Source organism: Lissotriton helveticus, chromosome 11, assembly GCF_964261635.1.
Source record: "Lissotriton helveticus chromosome 11, aLisHel1.1, whole genome shotgun sequence".
In the NCBI taxonomy this organism is placed as follows: Eukaryota; Metazoa; Chordata; class Amphibia; order Caudata; family Salamandridae; genus Lissotriton; species Lissotriton helveticus.
This window is the reverse complement of record NC_136072.1, coordinates 141297887-141322821: the sequence shown is the minus strand read 5'-3', so window position 1 is coordinate 141322821 and position 24935 is coordinate 141297887. Positions and strand designations below refer to the sequence as shown.

Sequence of the window (24935 nt, the reverse complement as noted above, 5' to 3'; positions counted from 1 at the left end):
ATGAAAACAGATTTACTACTATCCATCACAGGAGTGAATCCCTGACTCCTCCCAAGGTGTAATGAATTAATCACGGAGAGGTTTGCGAACACCTACAAATCCTCCCTCAGGTTTGTCAGTGTTCTTGACATCTACAAGCACTCAGGTTTGTGTGTGAACCCATATACCCATAAACTCTAAAGATGTGCGTGTAACCCAAAATTTCCAGGACCTCCCCTCCCGGGATAGCTGCTCCTTATCCATTTGATAGGGTTCACCAAATGGGTTTGTGTTGTGAACTGGACCCTGTGAATTAAGTGGGGAATATTTACATAGTGATTTTAAGGAAATTCTTGCCTCAATTTTATTTTGTGCAGTTTTATATAGCTCAAACTTGACCCGAAAATATCAGAGCGCTTTACATGCGCATCAGTTGAGTTTACAGACGGACACATTCATTTTTTGGGGCACAGGGTGATTAAGTGATTTGCCCAGAATTACAGGATGTTTGAACCTCCTGCCAGACTCGAACCTGGTTCTTCAGCTTCAAAGGCAGCCCCTCTAGCCCAGGAGGGCATTGATCAGACCCTCGTGGGCCTACTTTGGATACCCCTTTAGGAGAGGTCCCACTGGAGGAGGTCCATGCGGTAAGTCGTGAGGGGGTGACACCATGAGTTACCCTCACCGGGTGACACCAACCCTAGTGACGCCACTGATTTAAACACAATATTAAAAAAGGAATAAGTGAACTCACTAAGAGAAATCTGGAGTATCAAGAAGACAAAAATAAAATGAAGAACCAGAAATATAGGGAGGGCACTCATGCTCCAAACTAGAGTGAGTGAGAGTGTGACAAGTACTGCACAAGGAAGACAAGATTTATACTTTAGCATTGTGCCAGATAAAAGTATTTCACATTTTGCCTTAATGGGAAAAGGGGATACGTGTAGCAATAAAGCATGAAGCACAATTCCCATTTTAAGCATCCTAACTGGTGGGGAAGAACAAGTTGGCTCAACCACCCTCACAATAATAGTATTACCACATGCTTTTTGTTGAATTTTATATCAAACTCAGAGTTTCTTCACTCAAAATTGGAAATAACGGGTTCACCTGTCCGTCGGGATAGTGAAGAATTATTTCCGCCATCCAGAAGGACCTCATCAGCCAAATTTAGAGTTGTTCACTAGCTTTGCAAATTTCTCTGCAGATTGACAGAAACCCCATTGTGGTTTGTTACTGTTAGTGTATGATATGTTTTATGGATGGTACTGTCAACCATGAAAGCCAGTTATCAAACTTTTCAAACATTTTTGTTGGTCAAAAATAAACTGCTAAAGCAGAACTTTTCTTTTTTTTTAAATGAGATACTAATGACCCTCACTACCTGGGAATTGTTTTCCGTGGTATAGGGTAATTATTATATTTCTTCCTGTTGCTTACCATCAGGTTTTTCTTGATAACAATGGACAGGGAAAAAAGCCTTTACACTGTGGCGGACAGGAAAAAATGCCTTTACACCATTTAAATTTCCTCATTTGGACCCTACTTTGACAGGCTGCTGGAGGATTTATACTGTGGATGTAGCCAACATCGGCATTTGAAACAGAGGACCCTGTCCGTCAAAGTTCAAATGTCTGCTAATTATTTTTTGAAACATATTTTACAACAGAGCATGTCTAAATGTGTTGTTTCCTCCTGTTATTGCAATCAAATTGAACTGAAAAAAAAAACAGGACGGAATCGCAATTAATGCCAAATTATTGAATTTAAACCCTATTGGAATTTACAGTAGTATTGTTCTGACTCGGGCTATTTAGATTTTAGATAGTTCTATTTCTGCCAAATAAATTCTCTTTAGAGTTCAATAGTTTCCAACATCGCTAGCCAAACACACAGCACCATTAGACATCCAAGTTGTCGCTGAGCGCACATCTTGTGTAATCTTTCAGTACTAACGTTTTTTGAGACTCGTTCTTAAGAACATCTAATATTATATATTCAATGTAATATTTTTTCGACTTAGTATAATGAAGAAATACTGCTGAGGGTATTATTAAAAAATAAACAAAATTGTTCAATTCAAATAATGGCAGATGTGTAATAATACCTCATTAAAGTGAACAAAGCATTGAGACTACCCAAAACCAGGAGGGCCCAAAATCAAAAGATTTGATTGGGCAGGCCCAGTAGGTATTACACTCCTGAAGTTAAGGTTATTCAGTCACTGCAGGGTGTAGGCTTCAGTCTGTGTCTTTGACTCCTATTTGTGCCCTTAGACACCCTATCTCTGCATGAAGACGCAGGGTGTGTCTGATGTTTGAATGCACATATATCCAGTGGAAATAAAAACTGTTTTTCCTTGCACTTTCTTTTCATATTTTAGGACATGAATGAACCAGCTAGCTTTGTGGATGGATCCGTCAATGGATGTCGAGATCAAAATCTAAACAGACCTCCATATATGCCTTGTAAGTGCCTACATAGTTTTTTTAAATCTTTGGAAATAGAAGGGGAGGGTGCTGGTGTGGGGCTTCAGATGAAGTGGGAAGGCATTGGGTATTGTATGTGTATGAATAGTTCTCTGAAGTGTGGCATTTAGACCCCACTGAGTTGTCAAATTGGAGGCTAGTGGAAATCCCAGAAACTGTCTGTTCTCGAAAATTTCCGAATTCCTATTCGTTTGAGTTTTTAATAGCCCATTCCTGGGCTGAGACAGCTCTGGAAAAGATACTTATTAGTGCTTTGTGGGAAGATAGTCAGGGGCCATAGTTGGTAACCTGAGACCAGATTTATCAAAGGATTGTATTGCGATTATGTCACACAGAGAGTCACAAGTGCAACGCAATCCCTAAGTCAGATTTACCAGGCACATAAAGACACCTTGCATGGCCCTGTGTTGCTTGGTAAATCAGTAAAAGTAGCGCAAGGATGTGCAACTTGCTGCCTTGAATCGCTCTGTCTAGAGAAAGCGTTCCATTTTGTGGAGTGTGGGTGTTCCAATGCATCCACCCATTGATTTTTGCACATTCCCAAATTTGCCAACACTGTTAAACTTGGTAATGTGTCAAAACTAACGCTTCCCAGGGAATGCGCAACTAGGAGAAGTGTCTTTATTTCTCCTCCTTGTTTCCTCTTTCTATGTGTGCTCCATTCTGCAACACACTTAGAAAGAGGAAAACGCCTGTAAGGATTGCTATTGTGCAGGAAGGTGTCCTTTTCTGCACAAAACCAGCCCTGCCTGAAATGCAGGCATGTTTGCACCATACCGCAAGGGTGCCTGCATTTGCACTAGGCAGAAATGTGCCATATGTTGGTAAATATGGGGCATTCATGTCCTATCCCTTTCACGCAGCTTAGCTCAGCAAGTTGTCTTGCTGGGTTGCGTGAAAGAATGACAAATATGCCCCATGGTTCCAAACTGGTTTGGCAAGTGCGGTAAGTTTGACAGATGACATAGCATTTCAGCTCATGTTTTCTTTTTTAACCTTTGAAAAGGTACAGCCTCTGTGTGATATATATGCATTTTATGCAGCTGGTCCTTGTCGCTTGAAGGCACACTTACTGCTGTCAAACCATTTGTCTTATTCATTACCTAAATGCTAAAAAATGGCTCATTTTATGTTCGTACATGGAAGCATAAGCTACAGAAACAATTATTTAATTTACTTATTTTCTTGATTTTAATCCCACATGTGCTTGGCGTCCACATGCAATATTTTAACTTGCATTTCTTGTGACAACTTTACATTGTACTTACACAAAGTCAAATATGCTAAAAGTCTTGTCATAAATGTGATGTAAGATACATATCACATGCAGTTAGCACTTTTAGCAGCCTTCTTGCAGTGGTGGCTCCTCCACTAAGGCGGATGAGTGTCGCCCACTGCTTAAAAGGGAAAATAAAATGATAATAATGTATAATTATTATCATTTTATCTTTTCCTATTGCAGTTAGCAGCTGGGTGGGGCTGGCATAAGCAGGGGGAGGAGTGGTTTTCACTTCCTAATTGAACATGACAGTTTGGCTTACACTCTTGGGCTGGCCTAACAGTCATGCGCACTTTGCATGTTCCCCACCAGGCTGAAATAAAGAGCATGATGAGGAACATGCAAAGCCTCTCAGTCCCTGTCTGAGCACCAAACCATGGCACTCAGACCCATCACAAGGCTGCATTGCAGCGTTGTGATTGGCTCAGGGGAGCCTGGGTGTTTGGGTGCTTTAAGCTAGCATCTGGGACTGGAGACCGGAAGACAGAAGAGGATGGAGGAAAGGAGGCAGCCGGCCCATGTAAGTATTTTTTCCCTTTTTTCCCTCTAATACCCACCCTGCCCCACTACCCCTGTCCGCTAGCAACCGCTACTGCCTTTCAGTAGCCAGGATCCAGAAATCCCAGTGACATGCACGTAAAAATAAGAAAATTGGCCTTCAAAATGCATGAAAAAGGAATATTTTGTACATATAACCATATAAATGAGCCAAGAATCTACAAAAGTATTATTGAGTCACCGTTACATAGTATAATGTTCTTTTGAGAGGTTTCCGAGGTAAAACTGACATCTATCAGGTGATAAATGGTTATAAACCGTTACAAAAAAGTGAAATGTGGAATTTTCTGTGCTAAATACTGATTATGGATGTTATGTCCCTTTCTCACGAGGATAACCAAGACTAGAAAGCATTTACTAGGGTTAGGGTTAAGTTACATGCAGAGTGTGTTATTTATGTCCGCTGTTTGGCACTCTTGCGAATCAGAGCGTGTCCGTTTCAGCATGTATTGGTAACCTATAAACAGTGGCGGCTGGTGACATTTGAAAGAGGTGAGGCATAAACTTTCTGTCAGAGTGCACTGTGGCGAGCGAGCGCGGCAAGCGAGCGCAGCGAGCGAGGCTGAACATCTTTAGGGAGGGTTCGGGGGCTTTTGAAAAAAGAGTGGGAAAATGGTGCATTTTCAAGAAAATGTGAGAAGCACAGAGACTAGAGCTGCAAACACACATAGAGCCAGTGGCAGCACTGACTAGGACTTGTGCCACACACAGAGCCAGCTGCAGCACAGAGACTAGAGCAGTAGATAAGTGTAAGAACTAGAAACAAATAGAAGTGCCATACATACACTAAACAGAACACGCTTTCAAATAACTGACACCCCAAACAAAGCAAACAAAGGATGCTCCATACCCAGGTTATACATCGCTATTAGCTTTAAACAGAAATTCACAAAGCTAAAACCTAACACAGGAACTGGCAACACACAAGCACAGTAGCTGAGTGCCATTTTGCATGAAAATATGTTTAGAAACAAAGTGTTTCAGCATTAAAGTGATTTATTTTCTGTAGCCCTGTTACTAAGTTTAAATAACTATAAGTAACTATATAAGGATGAGCTGAGATAGGCGAACAATGTTAAACTCTTTATACACCATGACTTAGCCTTTTTACACACCAAAATACAGTGCTTAAATTTACTCAATCTACAGAGCTGGATTCAAAGCACAGACAAAGCATAAATAATGCACCCAGTACAGAGTAGGAGTGTAAACGTACAAGTTTAAAAAACACAAAACAAACTCTGGCCTGAAGATGAAAATGGTGGGTGCAGGCAGGCAGTCACAAAGCAAACCTTCTCATTTACAGGACATGTTTACACCAAACATCACCTGACTCAGAGGGTGGGACTGGGTGAGTCTGGGAGTAACAAAACATGAGTAGCATTTCCAGGGCATAGGCGCTGTTTTGTAAAAGCATGGCACTGCTCAAACGGCACAGCTGCTCTCCAGCCCCACGTATACCACTTTAATTAGGAAAGTAAACACGCCTGTCTATGTACATTTCTGGTCACCCGCTAATAACTTTCAGAAGCACAAACCTTTCTGTGAAATAATTTTCAGAAGTTGTTGTAGTGTAGCACTGCATAAGTCACTCAGTCACCGGCCGGGGAGGTCCCAGAATCTGATCTCAGCCTCAGGGACCCTAATAGTGCAGGTTGTCTCTTAATTTACATTCACTACGTTCTCTTCCTGCTTCCTGCTCTCGGCTGGCAGGTGCACCCGCCACGGGCCTCCTGGAGGTGTGTACGTTAAGAGCCTCTGGTGGAGGCCTTTGAGGCTGTGGGATCCGTGGGGGCAAAGCACCTGTACTAACCCTAGGGACTCACTCAATGAACTTCTAAAACACTGGAATTGTGGCGCAGGTGCTTGGAAACATATCAAGAAGCATTACTGTGCCCTAGTCAGGCTGCGCAACCTGTGCACTCCTTCTGACCCTCTGCACCCTGTAGCGCAAGAGCTTTGCAACCTTTCTGCACCCGTCGACCACTTTTCTGAGGACACAGTCTACCAACTCGGCTGCTGGGTTTTCCTGTGGCCTATGTTCCTGTCTCTCGGGTGCAAACAGAGGCGAACCCGCGGAGCCGCCTTGTGAGACCCCTCGTGCCCGCCCCTCAGCCACCTGCTGGCCCCCGGATTGAGTGCAGGAGTCTCCTCGTTCAATACTTTGAGCCCTGGGTGAAGTAATGTCTCGAGTGACGGAGACTGCAATGCACAAACCACAGCACACTGCATTGTGTTATAATGTGGTCACCTGATAATCAAAAGTTTACACTTAGCGAGCAGTTAAACCTGCTTCATGCAATCTTTCAGCCATTTTAGCCAGAATTTTACTGTATTATGATTCAATTGCAACATTTAGCCGATTAAGACAAGTACGCATACCAATTGCTTATTGCTCAATCACTTATGTTTGTGTATTTTTAGATTTGGATTCCAGAGACAAGACCTTAATTCACAAAACATTATGCATGGAAAGTCAACAGGAGATGTCAGACGGGACAATAATGAGACACTACGATGTTCATAATCTATACGGATGGTCGGAGGCAAAACCAACATACGAGTAAGTTATGTTTCCAGGCAAGTCTATGATGTGAGTTTCCTTTTTTTCAATTAGCACTGCTTGCTGAAGGGTTTTCACAGTAATTTATTATTTATAATATTGTACTCATGTTTGTGTCACAAATACCTGGGGAGTGCAAGGTGATAGATAATAGTATATACATGACCAGTCCACAAGCTCCATCTTCTTGGACTGATGCAACTTTGTGCTTTCTTATAAGATGGCCAATTACTGTGTATTACAGCCGTAGCACAGAAAAGCTATGAGGCTAGAAATGTCATATCACTCTGCCTATAACACAAACAGTACAAGTGTTCTCTTAGCATCAATTTGGGTTGAAACAGATGTTTCTGTAAAATTGCTACTACGAGCCAATTGTAATTTTTTATGTTTGATAACCACTTGCTAACTTACTGTGGATAAAGCCAGGAATAATCATTTAGATCAAAGTTGATGTAATTTGATCCTACAAAAGGACATGGACTTCTGGGATTTCATGCATAAATCAGTGTGCTAACCCAGATTTCCATATTTAAATCATTATTCCAAGGGGGCATATGTGGGATTAGTTGCAGTTCTGCAGTGATTTCAGACACCAAGTTATCACAACCAATAGTTACAATTTGGGCCTAAATCTTTTCTCTGTCTCTACTGATGTTCTGAAGTTAAGATCAGAACATCTGTTGTTCACCTACATCGACATCTCTACTCTCAGCATAGGAATGCAGACTGTTCATCCGAACCATTGTGTGTGGATAAATGTAAAACATGACACAACAGTTTGCTATCATGTTGCAATATGCTGTGTTTTTTACCTAATGACATTAAGAATTTCTTTAGGCATTAAAGGTTGATCCAGTAGTTTGCAGGCAGATGGACTGCTATAATGGGTGAAGATATTTTCCCTGTAGACATAGTGGACTGCAGGGCAGGTGCAGATATCTGTTGGACTAGTTTAAAACTCACTCATCAGGCTGATGCCTCTACTGCCTATGGAACCTGTAGATTAGAGTCACTTGGTCACAGACTACCGTAAGATTTCATATCTGTCAAAGGAGTATGTATGTGGGTTTATAAAATGTCTATAGCCCAAAACAAGCCAAATGGCATCAGTGCACTAATCAGTGTCAAAGGCGAGGGTTCAGCTAATGAGTGATTGAAGGGTAAGGAGATTTATTAAGGTTGATATGCACTGATACTTGTTTTGATATAGTGTTCTTTATAGAGGTATACCGTCAGCTAACTAGGAGCAGGGATGTGGCGGTCTTGATGGTTACATAGATATTGTTCTAGATGCTGAATACATGACTAGAGAATGCATATTGCCCTGTTTTTTGTACGTTGTTTCCTTAAATCCTTAGAGAGTCTTGACTGTTGGTTTGCCAATAGCTAGAGGGGAGGGACCTGGTCATCTGGATAGGCAATTGTGCTAGTCAGGAAGGCTTTGTAAATGATGCAACTGCTTCAAAAAATGGTGAAGGCTTCCAAGCAGAGCCAGTGAAGTTCCAGCAGGGCTGGGGTGACAAGGTATGTTGTATTACCCAGGATGCCCAATGTGGGGAACAATGTAGAACCTAGGGGGCGAGCACCCTATCTAGATGTGAAAGTATGCAATAGTCATTAAGAGAACAGAACTCACTTCCTGGGAGAAATGTTTCAAATTTGTCAGCAGAGAGAAGTAGCATAAGACCATATTGGTTTCTTGGGGATGTTTCCCCTCGGAGATGAGGTTGTTGTACAGGGTGAATTAAAGTCACTTGGCATTGGGTGAAGGATGGTTTTCAAATTCGTCCAAGTGTATGGCATTGAATGATCTTTGAGCAGGTTGTTGCTTGCTGTTCTTGGTGAATGTAGGAATTCAGTGATGGTGCGTTTGAGGTTCACTTACTTGTAGACATCCACATTTTGATGAGGGGCAGGAAATGTGTGTGGCACTGGATGTGTGCAGTGGAGAAGCATCTAATCCAAGTACAGTTGCATTATATTAGATGGTGTGAACTGTGCTGACATTGCAGTCAATATAGAGATTGAAGCAATATGCTTTTGGCTCCTAGGATTTTGGTTGTTGCCAATCTAATTCCACTATTGAAAGGCAGAGGTATCCTGAAGGCTTCCCTTCTGGTGTCCAAACCATTTGCAGGAGGTGTTGGCTAGAACATTCAAGGTATGTATGCATATGCTGCCTTTCATGGCTAAGGAAAAGCCATTAGATACGTTTTACCTTCATCATGATCTCGTTCTTCCTTTCACCAGACTTCTTATCCTCTCATTAGTGGTGGGAAGGTAAGCCCCCCTACAATACCATGCATTACTCCTACCGGAAGAATTGGTATAAGCTCTGCTCTGCTCTCCCCTCGAAGTTTCAGCACCAGTCCTGCTTACACTAGGTCACCTTTGATCCCTATTAGGGGTCACAGTTGTCCCATTCTGGATGATTGCTTGTGCACTGCATGAGATCTTTTTGAACTACATAGAATCCATCAGAGTTTCAGAGTTATAGACGACAGATCTTTGCAACCACTCTTGCCTCTATTTTTGTTGGTTCTCTGTAGCCTCCAAATTGTCCAAAGGTTTAGCACTCCACGCAGTTCTGAAATTTCTTTTGAATGGGGCCTATCTGTCCCTTGCAACTTCTGAAAAGGAATGCAGGGGACTATTTGCTGCTTTCTTTGGTGGAAAAGAACACAGGAGGGTCATCAACCTTCAGTCTGTCAACCTTATATATCAACATTTAACTTCAGATGGACATGTTCTATACATTAATAGTGTTGTCTAGAACAACCTTGTCATACTGATAGAGCTCGCAGATCACCCAACTCAGTTTACCATACTCACCTGGGCCCATAAATCAACACAACTTATTGTGAGATTAATCAGGTAACCTGTGCACTTACTCTAATCAGTGATTTATACATTTCATTTAGGACCTATACCATTGATTTACCAATCCTTGTAATCGGTACCTAAAGTCCTAAGGGATCAAAGGAGTTAGAATAATAGGTAGAAAAATAACATTTGCAGTCGTATAATAACCACAAACTCAGGAAAGGTTTAAACTCTTTATCTAAATTTCTTAAATGTCTTAATCCAAATATTAAACATCAGAAATCTTTCGATCAAGAAAATAATGATTAGAATGAAAATATGCAGAGATCTTATAAAGCAAATTTTACGCATTTGACATTAGGGTGGGAAGAGAGAAGGAAACCGTACAATGACATACCCACATTGAATATTTACCTAATATGGCGTGAAGAACTAACCCTGGCCACAGGTCAGTTTAAGGACAGAACCCCGAAAGTAAAGTCACCATGCAGACAAACGGGTGCAGATCACAATCAGGACAGGTAAAGCCAAATTGGATCAGGACAGGACCACCACAGGCTAAGACCAGCACCGCAGTTAAAGTTGCAACACCTGCATTACTCCCTCTCTGCAGCTAACAGCCAGGACCCGGTAAGAGTTATCGATCTCTCCAACAAAGTGCTTCGCCAGCACTTCAGCTCTCAAACCTCGATCAGGTTTTCAAACCTTCTGACAGAGGGCTCCGCCAGCACCTCTGCTCCCGATCACCTATTGAGTGCGTGGGTCAGTGACAGATCAGCTATTCGGACAAGTCGGACAAATTAACTAGCTAAGCCTACCCTAGTTATGCTATTTTCCAGGTCAGTGTACCAACCCCCAATGTCACAAGTGTAAGGATCCCTAAATTTTGATTGGACAAAAGGATGAGGAAAAGTCATCACACCATACAAAAATTAAACTTTTAGAATGAATATTAATGTTTGATTTCCCGCCCATCAATTTAATTTCCCATGCACTTTTATTCCACCCGGCAGTGAAGGTATCAATAATGATAACAATGTAGTCAATATTTTAGTTTAGCTTCCTTCACAGGGGTCAGGTGTGGACGTTCCCATGAACATCTTCTAGCAAGTCAGGAGTTGGCCGAGTTTCAAAGGTCAGTGCTTCATGGATTTGAGCTTTTCTGCGCAGTTGTTGTTCCTCCAAAGATGGAATTCAGAAATACATGTCAGGCCCAAAGTTCGATACATATGAGAAATAGAAAAGAAAAAGATTTAGAACAAAGAATAACTGAATGTACTGTATTCCACTTATCTTCTACTCTATTCCCATTCCCACAGGCAGCCCTCTTAGTTCTAGTGCGCAGAAGCAAAAGATTCCCTCCAAAGCAGAAAGTACATCATGTCACGTGAGTGTGACAGACGCATGCGCAGTAGGAAATCCCGCGTAGCAGCTTCCATATTAATGCAAGCGGATTATCGTTAGTAAAAGCACACATGCAAGCTTCACCTAGATGTCATGTAATGCAATATTAATAGGACAAAACATGTTGATTAGTAAATTAACGGTATGTCGAGAAGACTGATTACAAGCAAGTCGCATTACGTGTGAATCCTTGCTCCATCAATCCCCTCTTTGATGATATTTTATATCATCACCAATTAATGAAACAACTTCCAACTTTCTTTTTTGTTTCTTTTCATTGTTAGTGTGAAAGTTTTTTACTTTCTTGTATATATTTCCATTCAACTCTTCTAATTCAAGCTCATCAATATTTCTCTTTTTCCCTCTCTTATTTACTGTATATGTCTTTTTGTGCTTCCGACATTTGCAAACAATTATCCCTAAAATCAGTAAGCCTATTCCCACCATTGGCATCAGTATTCTACCTACAAAACTTTTTCCTACATTAGAAAGCCAACTACCTATAGAGGAGAGACCATCGGTAAGTCTCTTCAATGCACTACCAACCTCCAGTGGTTTAAGCTCTTTTTCCAAATTAGTAATATTTCTTACATACCTTTTAATTTCAACACTTTTGTCAGGTATGGAAATGCAACAATGTTGAACTTTCAACGTTCTACAGACTCCACCCTCTTTTGCTAATAATGTATCAAGAGCAAGTCGATTTTGTAAAACCATTGATCTGATCGCAACAGATTCGGTATTGACCATTAAAAACCCTCCAGCAGTATCAGTTGATAACCGATCCACTACTGTTGACAATTTGCAAATTCTTTGTGTATTCAGAGCCACTCCCACTGTAGGTATCAATGCACTAAATATATCATGTACTATTTCTCCAAAACTAGCTCTTTTGCTACGTATTAAACCATTAGTTGCTTCATTGTTTCCAGTGATTTTGTTTACATGATATATCTTTGGGAATACTATTCCAAAATAACAGCTCCCATACCAATGATCCAGCAGTTTGTAGTAAGCCTTGTTTCCGCATATAATTGTTTTTTCCAGGAAACACAGGTTCAGTTCCATATTTGAATCCCCAACCCCCAATTACCTTATAATTGTGTCCACATTCACTGGAACCAATGAATATCCTTTGCCTTTCTTTGGAAATTCTCTCTCCTTTTCTCAACCTTATTCAAAAATATTTTCTCTTTTTCACATAATAAGCATGTTAAATTATTCTTGTGTGCTTCGGCTATGTCTATTGTTCCTATAGTTAGAAAGTATTCACCCATATAACGTGTTACATAACTCTTAGTATGTACAGGATTCAGGTTACTATGTATAGGAAGTTCAGAAAATATCACATCATAATTAGAATAATAATACTGCAAAGATCCTTCCTTATAGAATAAACTAACTAAAACACTACATGAAATACCATGTGTTAGTGGTAAATGATGGTAAGTCACACCTTCGGCTACCGAAGTAGGTAACTTCATACAAACATAGCAATCTCCTATTTCCGTAGCTTCTACATAGTGTACTAATAGGTTTGCAAATACATTTAAGTGAGTTCTGTTTTTAATTCCAGTATAAAGTAGTCCTTCCTCATCTGATGCTTCTAAATCTACCTTCTGTTGTTTAATGCTAAGAGCTTTCTCTTGTGTATCTATTCTTCTAGTTGTATCTATCGTTTGTAGCTCATTAATATTATTCTTCATGTCTCTACTCATTATGTAAGGAATAGCTATGGTCAGTCCTAACCATACTATGAATACTATCACTATACTACATGTGCATATTTTACAGAATGTTTTTAGACAGTTTCATTTTGGTCTTCCATTAACAGTATGATCAGCCATTTTGACCAAGGAGACTTAAACCCTCTTTGTAGCTTTTACACAGTCTTTTAACCTGTGAAATTTTTGAAGTGGGTCTCACTTCTCCGTCAGTCTGATCAACAATTAATTCGTCATCACTTTCATCACTTATTTCTAAGTTTTCGAAATCTTCAAGGATGATGTAAGTCCATTCAGGGCCTTTGAATTTATTATTCAGTCTCTTTAATCGTGGACTTCTCCTTCTTGGTTGTACTGTAAATTGTTCAGCCTGACTTGTTATTTCATTTACTTGTTCTGGTTCTTCATTTATTGTCTTTAGACGAAATCTCAATCTTTTGACAAACCTAGGTCACTTGTCTCCTTTTTTGAGTCTTTTAGATGGAACTGTGCTCTGGCCTTCCTCCGGTGCTCTCTTATTTTCATTCAGTTGTGGCACATCTATTTCAATGCTGTTTTCTGCATTTCTCTCTATCTGACTAGGTCCAGGTCTTATTTAGGTTTCTTCTGGCTGATTACTAATCTGGCCTTGTTCAGGTGTTTGCTGAATTTGACTTTGATTTGATTCACGTTCTTCTTCCTGAACACATTTTTCTACTCCTATTTGGTCCTGCTCCAGCTCTTTGAAGCCTTGATTTTCTTCTGCCTGAGCCTCCGCCGTAATATCTATCTGTCCCTCTTCAGACTCTGGAGTTCTTGGTGAAGTGTCGATTATCTGAGTAACTTTATCTTTCCCTACCTGGTCCTCCTCAAAATTACTGTTAGCTTAGATTTCTGTAATCTGAGTAGGTTCTTCTAGACCTATCTCATCCTCACTATCACTCTGACAGTCTAGTTAAGTCTGACTTCTGGTTCTCACGTATTCTGCAGGTATGTTAACTACTAGTATCCAATCATCTTGACTAGTGCTTGGTTATACCTCTTCAGCTACTTCAGGATCGACATCTTGAGACCCCTCAGCTGCACAACCTCCAGCTTCAGTTTCATCAGGTTCAGTCACTCTTTTTGTGTGACTAGCATGGATCCAGTGTGGAACTCCTTCGCACTTTACAACTGTGGTGGTATCCAAAATTACTTGACGCGGTTTTCCCCACCTCGGTGCAAGGCATTTTCGAGTGTTTCTTTACACCCTACCCAATCACCTGGGTTCAGGTCATGTGCTGGAGTTGCTTGTCTGGCGACAGCGTCTTCCCCAACCTGGTGAGAGATAGAACGCACTTGGTCAGCCAGTTCTTTGCAGTACTCCAGTACTAAATCATCAGATATATTTATCAGCTTGTGTCCTGGCACCCATGCTTGCATCATTGCTCTTCCAATTAGTATTTCATGAGGACTCAAGCCTGTGTTCCGGTCTGGAATACTTCTGAGTCCCATCAGAACAAGAGGTAAAGCATCTGGCCACTCTAATCGGGTAGATTCATACATCTTTCCCAATCTTGACTTGATTGTGCCATTCAGTTTTTCTACCACTCCAGAAGCCTCTGGACGATATGCATAGTGCAACTTTTGCTTAAAGTTGAATGCTTCACAGATTAGGCCAATTATTTCATTATTAAAATGACAGCCTTGGCCTGATTCAATTGTTACTGGAAAACCAAACCTAGGTATGAGTTCTCTAAGTAGGAGTTTGGCTACAGTGATGCTATCATTCCTACGTGTGGGGTAAGCTTCCACCCATTTTGAAAATAGGCAGACAATGACAAGAATGTATTTTAGTTCTCGACAAGGGGGTAACTGAATGAAATCAATCTGTAATCGTATGAAGGGACCCTCTGCCTTCCCATTCTTTCCTGGTAACACTACAGTTTTCTTTCCAGGATTCATTATATTGGCAAACCAGACATCTCTGGTAAAGACTCTCTGCTACATTCCTGAACCTCGCATTGAACCAACTCTGTCTGAAGAACTTGATCATGGCATCTTGCCCTAGATGGGAATCTCTGTGGAACATCCTAGACATAGGGGCAATCATACAGTCTGGTAACACAGGCCTACCATCTAGGTAAACAATGACACCATCTTCAACCCTTCTCTGACAACCTATTTTCTCCACTCTTCCTTTTCTTTTGGTTCTGCTTCATTTTGCAAATCTCTCACTTCCTCCCATGTTTTCACACCTTCAAGCAACATAAGTTGGCAGCTGTTTCTGCCTACTCCAATTTTCTTGTTTACAGCCATTCTAAATTTGGCACAATGTTGGGCTAACTGGTCAGCATATCGGTTACCAGCTGTCACTTTGTCATTTCCAGATTGGTGAGCAGCACACTTGACCACAGCCACTTCTTTTGAAAATTGGATTGCTTCAAGCAAATCTTTAACATAATGACCATTTTTAATAGGTGTACCTGAAGAAGTCAGAAACTCTCTTTGCATCCTTAATTGGCCATAGTCGTGCACAACCCCGTAACCATACTGGCTCTATCAGTGTAAATGGTTCCTCTCCAATTTTTACCAAATTTACAAGCTTTTGTTAATGCAACCAATTCCGCTACTTTTGCCGACTTGACTCCAGGTAAATAGGCTGCTTCAACTGGACCCCACAATGTGCACACTGCATAGGCAGCACTCAAACCTCCTTCCTCATGTCTCATGCATGAGCCTTCTACAAATAGCTCATATCCAGAATCAATTAATGGCTCTTCTCTTATGTCTGGATGTGGTTTTGTACTGTATTCAGTCAGGTCGATACAATCATGTTCGACTTCTCCCTTCACTTCTGCAAAGTGTGAATCAGGTAGCAGTGTTGCTGGGTTCAGAATATTACACCTGGCAATGGTGACATTTCCTGCACCTACAATGATTCGCTCGTACTTAGTCAGCTGACTAGGTGTGAGGTACTGAGTCTTGGTCCTAGTTAACAAAATAACAACTGCGTGTGGAACATACACTGTCACTGGATGCCCCATAATAATGGACTCACTTTGCTCAAGGCTCATGCAGGTTGCAGCTACTGCTTTCAGACATCCTGGCAATGCAGATGCCACTGGGTCTAGTGTGGAAGAAAAATATGCCACAGGACGTCTCATCAGACCGTGAGTTTGGATCAAAACTGAAAGTGCACAATTATCTTGTGTATCACAGAAGAGTGCAAAATCTTTTGAATAGTCAGGCATCCCTAATGCTGGAGCTGTACTCAGACATTCTCGTAATTTCAAAAAAGCAGTCATGCTTTCATCATCCCATTCTACTGGGTCTTTTGCTCTTTTCTTTGTCATTTGTAACAACGGTTTTGCTAGGACTGCATATCCCACTATCCATTGCCTGCAGTAACCTACAACTCCGAGAAACATTCTGATCTCTTTCTGAGTTTTAGGTAGATTCATGTTTTTTATTATTCTGATTCTTTCTGAGGTAACTCTTTTGACACCTCTTTCTATCTGGTGCCCCAGATATTTCACTGACGTGGTACAAAACTGTAATTTCTCAGGTGACACTTTATGCCCTCCTTCACCCAAATGATTCAGCAAGGCAATGGTATCAACAACACAGTCATTTCGAGTTTTACATGCCACCAATAGGTCATCTATATACTGGACAAGGACTGACTGTCCGGGCAGCACCAAAGACTCAATGCATTTTTTCAAAATCTGATTAAAAATCAATGGACTCTCTGTATACCCTTGAGGAACGCGGTTCCAAACGTACACATGACTATCGAATTCAACAGAAAAAAAAATTTGCTATCTGGGTGCAATGGGATCGAGAAAAATGCGTGACACATCTATCGCGGTAAACCATCCAGCCTCCCATGGTATCTGATACAGAATCATTTGGCACAACTGGACAGCATGGGACCACAATTTTATTGATTTTTCGGAGGTCTTGTACGACCTATACTTCCCCCTTGGTTTCTTTATGCCAATTATGGGTGAATTACATGGACTGCTCATTATTTCTGGTAAAATGCCTGTTTCAACCAAACGCTTTATTTCTGCTGCAACACCTGCTTTTTTTTCTGGGCTCATTTTGTACTTTCGAATATTTGGGTAAACTGCACCTTCCTTTACTGTCACTTTTATCGGATCGACATTTGCCATTAATCCTACATCTTTTCCGGTAAAATCCCAAACATTAGGATTTACTGTATGTTGTAATTCTTCTAGTAGGTCTTCTACAGTTAACTTTTTATTCTCTGTTTCTTGTTTTGCTAACATTAGTTTATAAATTCCGTCTTCGTCTGGGGTTTGAATTTCAACACCACTTGGGGTGCAAAAGATGGTGCATTTCATTTTGCACAACAAGTCTCTGCCTAACAGGTTCATTGGACTTGAATCACGCACAACAAATCTGTGCATTTCTTTAAAATTGTCTAGTCTAACTTCCATTGGTTCTGTAACTGGGGTACTAATTTGTTTATTAGAAACGCCCACTACTTCGATTGCTTCTCCCGAGTGGGGTAGGTTTGGAACGTCTGCTGTTCTCACAGTAGAACGGGTAGCACCAGTGTACAATAGAAAGGTGACATCATTTCCTTTAACCTTTCCTTCAATGTATGGACCTGACTCATCTACCGGCAAGGATGCGCCAAGTACGCACTCCTTGTCCTCCCCTCTCAGGCACCGTCAGTATGTGTCCTCACTGAAAAATGTATCACTCAAAAGAAATTGTGATGTTGCTGTGTCTCTCCTCTCATTTCCCTCCCAATTTGTGGTATTCACACTCTGGTGTGCTTTGCTCCTAAAATTTGGCATAGGTGCAAGGGGTAACTGGTTTTGTATTACCTGCTGCGGCTGCTGCTTCCATGGCACCTCATTCCGCGTCTGTGGATTCAAATCATTAGTTTGCACATTACTGTTTTGCACAGCCTTACACTCATTCTTCCAGTGCCCCAACTTGCCGCACCCGTGACGAGGGAACTTCTTTTTGGCTTCCTCCCTATTGAATTTTCACCTTGGCTTACCCCCGTTACCATCACCTGGTTATTGTTCATTTGGCTCAATTGAAGTTCCTGATGCTCTTCTAATTTTACTTCTGCCCACATTACTTTTTCCTTTTTTTTCTTTTAGTTATTGTCGAGTTCATCTTCACAATATTTTGCATATTTAAGAATTTCATCAATCGGCTTGGCCTGCCATCAAATTTTATGATCATTAATCCATTGTGAAATTTCTGGTCTTAATCCTGACACAAACCGATAGATGAAATGCGTCATATCTTTCATGTCAATATTGTCTAAGCCACTGTACAGGCGTTCATAATATGCATGCACAGATTCATCTTTATTCTCAGTGGTTCTATCTATTCTAGTCCAATCAGTTTCTTTTGCATGTACCTTCCCTTTGAGGTAGAGTATTACCTGGTTGTATTTTTTCATGACTTCATAAGACGGTGCTCCTGTCTTTGGGTCTCTAGGGTACTCATCACTAGGCCAATCAATAGCAATTTTACATTCTGTCCACAAATCTACAGGAACAACAATGTCAAATAATCCATCTAAATCTTTCAAAAGACATTTCAAACCTTCACAAACCTCTCAACGTGTCTGTACCACTCTACAGGTTTCTCGCAAAGTTTTGGGAAATCATTTGTGAATGACAAAATATCTTGTCGGGACCATGGGACATGTACATAACCTCCACGTGATACCTCTCTCATGGGACATAACCTTTCCACCTTTTCTGCTTCTTTTAACACATATTTGGATGCAGTTTGTTTTGATCGGCCTCTTCTTTTTTCTTTGCCCACCTAGTTTTCCATTTTTCTATGTCACCCCATTTCTGTAATAGTGTCATAAGCTCCCTAATTTGTACCTTTCTACCAGACACATTCATATTTTCCAAATCTTTGTCAGAAAATTCAGCTTGATATGATTTCTGTAACACTTCAGATTTGCCAATGTCAATTCCCATATTTGCTGCCATATCCATTATTTTTTCATGAAACACTCTTATTTCTGTATTTAATCTGTCCAATCCCACATTTCCAGCCATCAATTCTTCTACTTCGACTCTTAATTTGAATATGTCCAATACTTTTGGCTGTGACTTTGGTTTCTCTATTTCTCGTTTCCATCTCTCTATTTCTTCTGGGGTTACTACTGTGCCATTTGTTTTACTTGAGGATGTCTCCATTTGTACTTCTCTAGAATTTATAGAAGTGGTTTTCCTGACCGAGTCACTCACTGGTTCTCTAATTGGCAAATCCATCAGGGAAATCACTGACTCACATTCACTCGCTTGATCATCAACTATTAAGGGTTCTTTCCTAGGCTGTACTACAGGTGTAGTTAGTTTGGTATTTTTAAGACTAGGTTGTTTATCTCCATACAGAGGAACAACTGGGCCAATGGTTACCGGAATTGTCAAAGCTTCAGGACTCTTATTCAATTGAGAAATTTTCTGAATCAACTCACTTCTTTGTTCATTTAATGCTTCTCTTTCCCTCTCCTGTAGTACTTTTTCTAACGAAGTCTCATGTACCACTTGCGGAATCAGAGGTGGTTTCAGGAACGGAGCATTTGGATTAACTGTGCTTGGCTCCTCATTATAAGGTGGTGGATTTTTCATTAATAAATCCTCTAAATAATCATCATCCGATTCACCACTAGTCATTAAATGTTTCGTTTTCTCAGTCCTTTTTCTTCCAGTGGGTTCCTCTAAAGTTAATACAGGATATAATCCTTCCACTAACATGGATTGTCTCCATTGTTTCATTTGTTTGTCTCTTGTCCCTTTTGGAAATCTGGGATAAAACTTACTCCAATTCCTGTTACTTCTGGGTCTATCTCACTCAAAAGCCTCAGTTTCCCAGTCCTCCAATGTCTCATACTGTGTTAATCTAGGTCTGGGATCTAATTCATTCATGCGAGTTCTCAATTTTGTACAAAACTCTGCCATTAAACGTACCATTTTCTGGAAGTGCTAAAACACCATCATCTTTTGTGTACTCCATCCAATTTTCTAACCACACAAGTGTGACAGCCCCTTTTGACCATCATGTATGATGCGGGCGTATTTGTTGGTGGAATAATAATCCCTTCTCTGATTTTAATTGCTTAATTTTTCTCGAAAAATTCTTAATTCTTTTAATAAATGACATTTTTCTTTTCTCTCTGTACATGTTATAAGATCTTCCTCTTATATACTGTTCTTGCGCAAACCCTAGATATTTCCTATTGGGTCTACCTCCTACAATCGGACCTATATGCCACATATAATTTAAACCCAAATCTTTAGGATAACGCTCAATTTGTTTACAAAATTTCTTCCAATATCTGCGCGTCTTTTATTTTTCAGTGACCAATCAAAATTTTGAATTCAGAATTATCCAACCAATAGTTGCGTGACTTTTCTCATGAGACTAGTTCTCACACTCCTATACTCACCCCTCCTTTACAATTATTACCTCAGCTACACGCCCGCTGTCTCAACCAATACCAGCGCGGCTCTGAGTGACGTCAGCGCAGCTCCGCGACTGACTCCCACTTTGCAAGGTAATACGAGAACTTAATTTCTTTAACTTTTAATGCAGATTTTATTATTCAACAAACGTAAAAAAAATTGCCACTGTACCTGAGTGACTAATTCAAAGGTAAGATACATTTTCACTCACTACGAGTAAATCCCTTCCGCTTACTCTTCATATACTACGAGTAGATCCCTTCCGTCTACCCTTCACGCAAGCATTAGAGAACCTGTTACTTCTTCAGACTTATCCCTTCTGGGATATATTAAGGCCAAAGTTTCACCAGCGAACCCCTTTGCTATCAATCAAGCTCAGATGAACCTGCTAATCCTTCCGCGTGACCCTTTCTAGGTGATATCACACCAAAGGTTTTTGCTAGCGAACTCTATGCTATCTTTTATTCACACATTCATTCAGAAAAACCCTAAATAGTGCTTCCGGTTTTACCTAACCATGCACTTATTTCCTACAGGTAAGTGACCTCACTGCAGTGTGGCTTCCATTTACCACCCGCTATTCTGCCCTCAGGGATTCCAGACAAAACATAAAACAGGTACGAACAATTTTAGTTAATACATAAATCAATACAATCAATATTATAATTTCAAATATGCAAAAAAAATTCATCAACTAACTAAAACTAACTACTTATCTTAACTAAACCCTAACCATACTGCTGCTACCAAAAACAAATACTGATAGAGAGCGCGCAGGTCACCTGACTCAGTTTACCATACTCACCTGGGCCCATAAATCAACATAACTTATTGTGAGATTAATCAGGTAACCTGTGCACTTACTCTAATCAGTGATTCATAAATTTCATTTAGGACCTATACATGTTGATTAGTACATTAACGTTATGTTGAGAAGACTGAATACGAGCAAGTCGCATTACGTGTGAATCCTTGCTCCATCAATATCACTGGACCTGGAGGATACATACCTTTATGCAATGTTTCACACCTATCATTTCTAGTTTCCCTGGTTTGATAAGGGAACTCTCCAGTTCACTGTCATTATTCTGCCTTTTGTGGTAAAATCAGTACTCGGTTCTTCACAAAGAATGCAGAGCTCTTCAAGAGGATTCTTCCCAACAACGGATTCTCCATCCAATCTTATCTGAATGATTGGATAATACTACTGGGATCAGACACAGGCCTAAAACCGACTTCCAAGGAGTGCATGGTTCTGTTGTATCTGTGTTTTCTTGTCATCATGCCTAAATCCCACTTTGAGATATTACTGGGCCTCCACTTTATCATGGCCTGGCTTCTGAGACATCAGGGATGTTTTGTCTTCCTGCTGCCCATTCCCTTGAGCTGCAGACTCATCTTTAGTATCTGCTTTGGCCCCTGATGGCCCCAGCTCGCAATTGGCTGGGGGTGCAGTGCACATTGGTATGTGGAGGTTTGTGTGTGTCCAGTCTCAGTAGTTCTAACTGCTATCTATTAGATCTTAATGCTGTCTTCTTTTCAACAGGATTCTTTCATTCACATCACTCTTTGAGTGATATTTCAAATGTGAGATATCCTTTTGCCATTCTTCTGTTGATGTACCTCTACAGCCTGCTCCTTGATATGCCTATTCCCCTGTCATTTGGGAATTGCAGTTTTGTTCGAGTTAGAGGATCCTATTGTATATATTCTGTTTGCCCTGCTAGATTTACTCATATTCATCTTTGGTGCTTTAGGCCTGGATTGGAAGGTGATCTGGATGTCTATCTCCACTCAAGCTCAGTGGGTGAGTCAGGATGTATCACCCTCATTTAATTAAGAGGAGTTTTCTACCATTCATCTGGTTCTTCGGGCATTTGTTCTATATCTTTATAGTAGTGTGCCTAGGCAACATTGTCTCCAAAGCACATGTCAATTCAAAGGCAGGAGTCCGGTCCAGTTCCCTTGCAAAAGTGCAGAAAATTCAAAGGTTGTTTTTGATAATGGGGCACTTTCAGAGGGTGTATATTGGTGTGAAAGACTTCTTGAACCAGGTGTTTCTATTATCTTAAGACATCTGTCTCTCCAGGGAGAAGGCTATAACATTGTGTGGATACTTTGGGGTCCCTGCATTGGATTTATCTCCAGTCACCTTCAAGAGCATTTTAATTAAAATGATATGTTTATAATAAAAATGCAATTTATTTGAAAAGGGCCTGCAATCCCCCAATCTTTTTAAACTTCACTTTAGACGCAAAATTCCACCAATTTCTCCAAGGGCAGGGAGAGTAGCATCCTGGGTGGTATTCCTTAAAGGAATTGCAAACGTAGGGAAAACAAAAAAAAGTGAAACTATTTTTATTTCCCCTGTTTTTGCCAATAGTAAAGGGGACCATTGTGATCTTTAAGTACCATGGCTTACACAAGAGTGGGAAGTAAAAGTATTGTTCATACCACCACCATGCTTAAGTGGGGAGAGTATATTTTCCCCATTACTCCATGCCTTCTCTAATGATCCTGGGATAGCTGATAGCTCTCAAGATAGATTCGTTGCATTGATGAAGAGAGCAGTGCAACATCTGTGAGCTTCTATAGCAATCTTTCTCTGTAAAAAAATGAGAATGAAAGAAGGCTTTGACTGTTCATAGCCATTGCTTTCCTCTTTCTACATTTCTAAACAAGAAGTGGGGCAGATATGAAATGCCTTGGCCCTTATCCCCCTCATTCATGTTGTGAAATGTTTCATCTGCCCTACTGTTCTAATCACAAATGAGATCAGGAAAGGGGTTCTGTTTGATGTTATGTGCTAAGTAGGTTCCTTCTTACCTTACTTTCTCAAAGTGAGTGGGTAATGGGACAAAAAAAATACAGATCTACCTACGCCATAATCTTTGGCTGCCTGCATCCTTATCTGTGGAGTACTGCTACGATCATAATTCAGCTTGAGCCTCTTCAACACGTACCTGGTCCCTTCGGCTAACTTCATCTACATTGACTTCCTCACATATGCCGACAACACAACTCAGACTCTCCCTCTTGGTTAAGACTACAAACACCCAGCACAAGTTCACCAGCTGCATGACCAAAGTCACAAACTGAATGAAGACAAACTGGCTTTAACTTAACACATACAAGACAGAAGTAATGATCTCTGGGATGAAAACATCACCATGGAACTATACCTGCGGGCTGGTTGAACTAAGACCCGCTCCAGACCCATACCAAGAAATGCAAGATTGACATGACAGCCCAAGTCAACGCTATTACAGCTTTCTGCTTCCACACCCTCTGGATGTGTATGGAAAATCTTCAAATGACTCGTGAACAGCACCAAGAAAACTGCTACACACACCCTCATCACAAGCAAGTTGGGGTTCAGGAACACTCTCTATGCCAGAATGAGGAAACAACTCACCAGTCTACTGCAACCATTCAGAATTCTGCAGCCAGATTCACTCTTGAAATCCCATGCAGTCCACACATCATACCGCACCTCAAGTTGCCTTACTGGCTCTCAATATACAAGCTTGCTCAATTCAAACTCCTCACTCACACTTTAAAAGAATTACACAACAGTGGCCTAACCTCAATAGCGGCATCTCCTTTCACAGCCCAACCAGACATCCTCACCTCAGCTGAACTTCTACTCTCATCCATCTCACATATATGCACAGAATAAAATACAGTGGTCAGGCGTCTTCTACATTGCTCCTAAAATGTGCAATGACCTTCTGCTACACATCAAATCCTTCTTCTCACTTCTTAAGTTTTGCATGAAGCTGAAGCACTTGCTCTTTGAATAACACGCACCTATTCCCCCTTAGGCGAGGCTAGACCCACACCTGCTCAGCACCAGGCTACCCCTCTGGGTGATAGTACACCATATAAATACACATGACATAACATCTCTATACTTTGGCAAGGTGGGGTGGTGATGAAACAAATACAAATTTGCAATTCTGTGGGCCACAGGGTACACATATACCTCTGTCTGTTGGTAAGGCTGGCATGAAGAGTAAAAATAAAAAAACAGATGTCTCTACTTTATGAAATGAATGTTTGTTTGACCTCACAGCCTTATGGTGGTCTTCCCCCCAATTTCTTGCCTACCTCCTCCACTTTTCTGATCTTGTTGTTGCTGGCTTTAGGACGTTGTGCCCCTTATCGCTAATTACCAGTGATAAAATGCTTGTGCTTTCTCCCCTAAATATGGTATTATTGGCTCATCACCAATTGCATATCTAATTTACTAATAAGTCCCAAGTAAAATGCAGTACATGTGCCCAAGACCTGTCATGCTACTAGTGGGCATGCAATACTCATTGTGTCACCCACTTCAGTAGCCCTCTAACCATGGCTCAGGCCTGTCATTGCAGAGCCTGCATCTGACGTTTACACTACCATTTTGACTTGGCAAGGTAAACCACTTGACAGGCCTAAACCTTCCCATTTAATACATATATGTCACTCCTAAGGTAGGCCATGGACAATCCATAGGGCAGTGTATAATGTATTTTAAAGGTAGAACATATATGTTTAAGATTTGCAAGGTCTGGTAGTGAAAATCTCTCACGTTTGTTTTTCACTACTGCATGGCCTAGCTCTCCTATAGGATATCATTGGGATTGGTGTATTACATTTTCTAAGGGTCATTCACAATTGTGAAGAGAT

The 24935-nt window shown here is 40.7% G+C and overlaps 1 protein-coding gene across 2 annotated transcripts in view; it reads left to right on the top strand.

Moving 5' to 3' along the window:
• SI (sucrase-isomaltase) overlaps positions 1 to 24935 on the top strand; it is a 645776-nt gene that overhangs the window by 322086 nt on the left and 298755 nt on the right. For both annotated transcript variants that reach the window (XM_078665617.1, XM_078665618.1), the window contains exons 36-37: positions 2366 to 2450; positions 6733 to 6871. In XM_078665617.1, coding sequence (XP_078521743.1) covers positions 2366 to 2450; positions 6733 to 6871 — 224 coding nt within the window. The remainder of the gene's footprint in view (positions 1 to 2365; positions 2451 to 6732; positions 6872 to 24935) is intronic.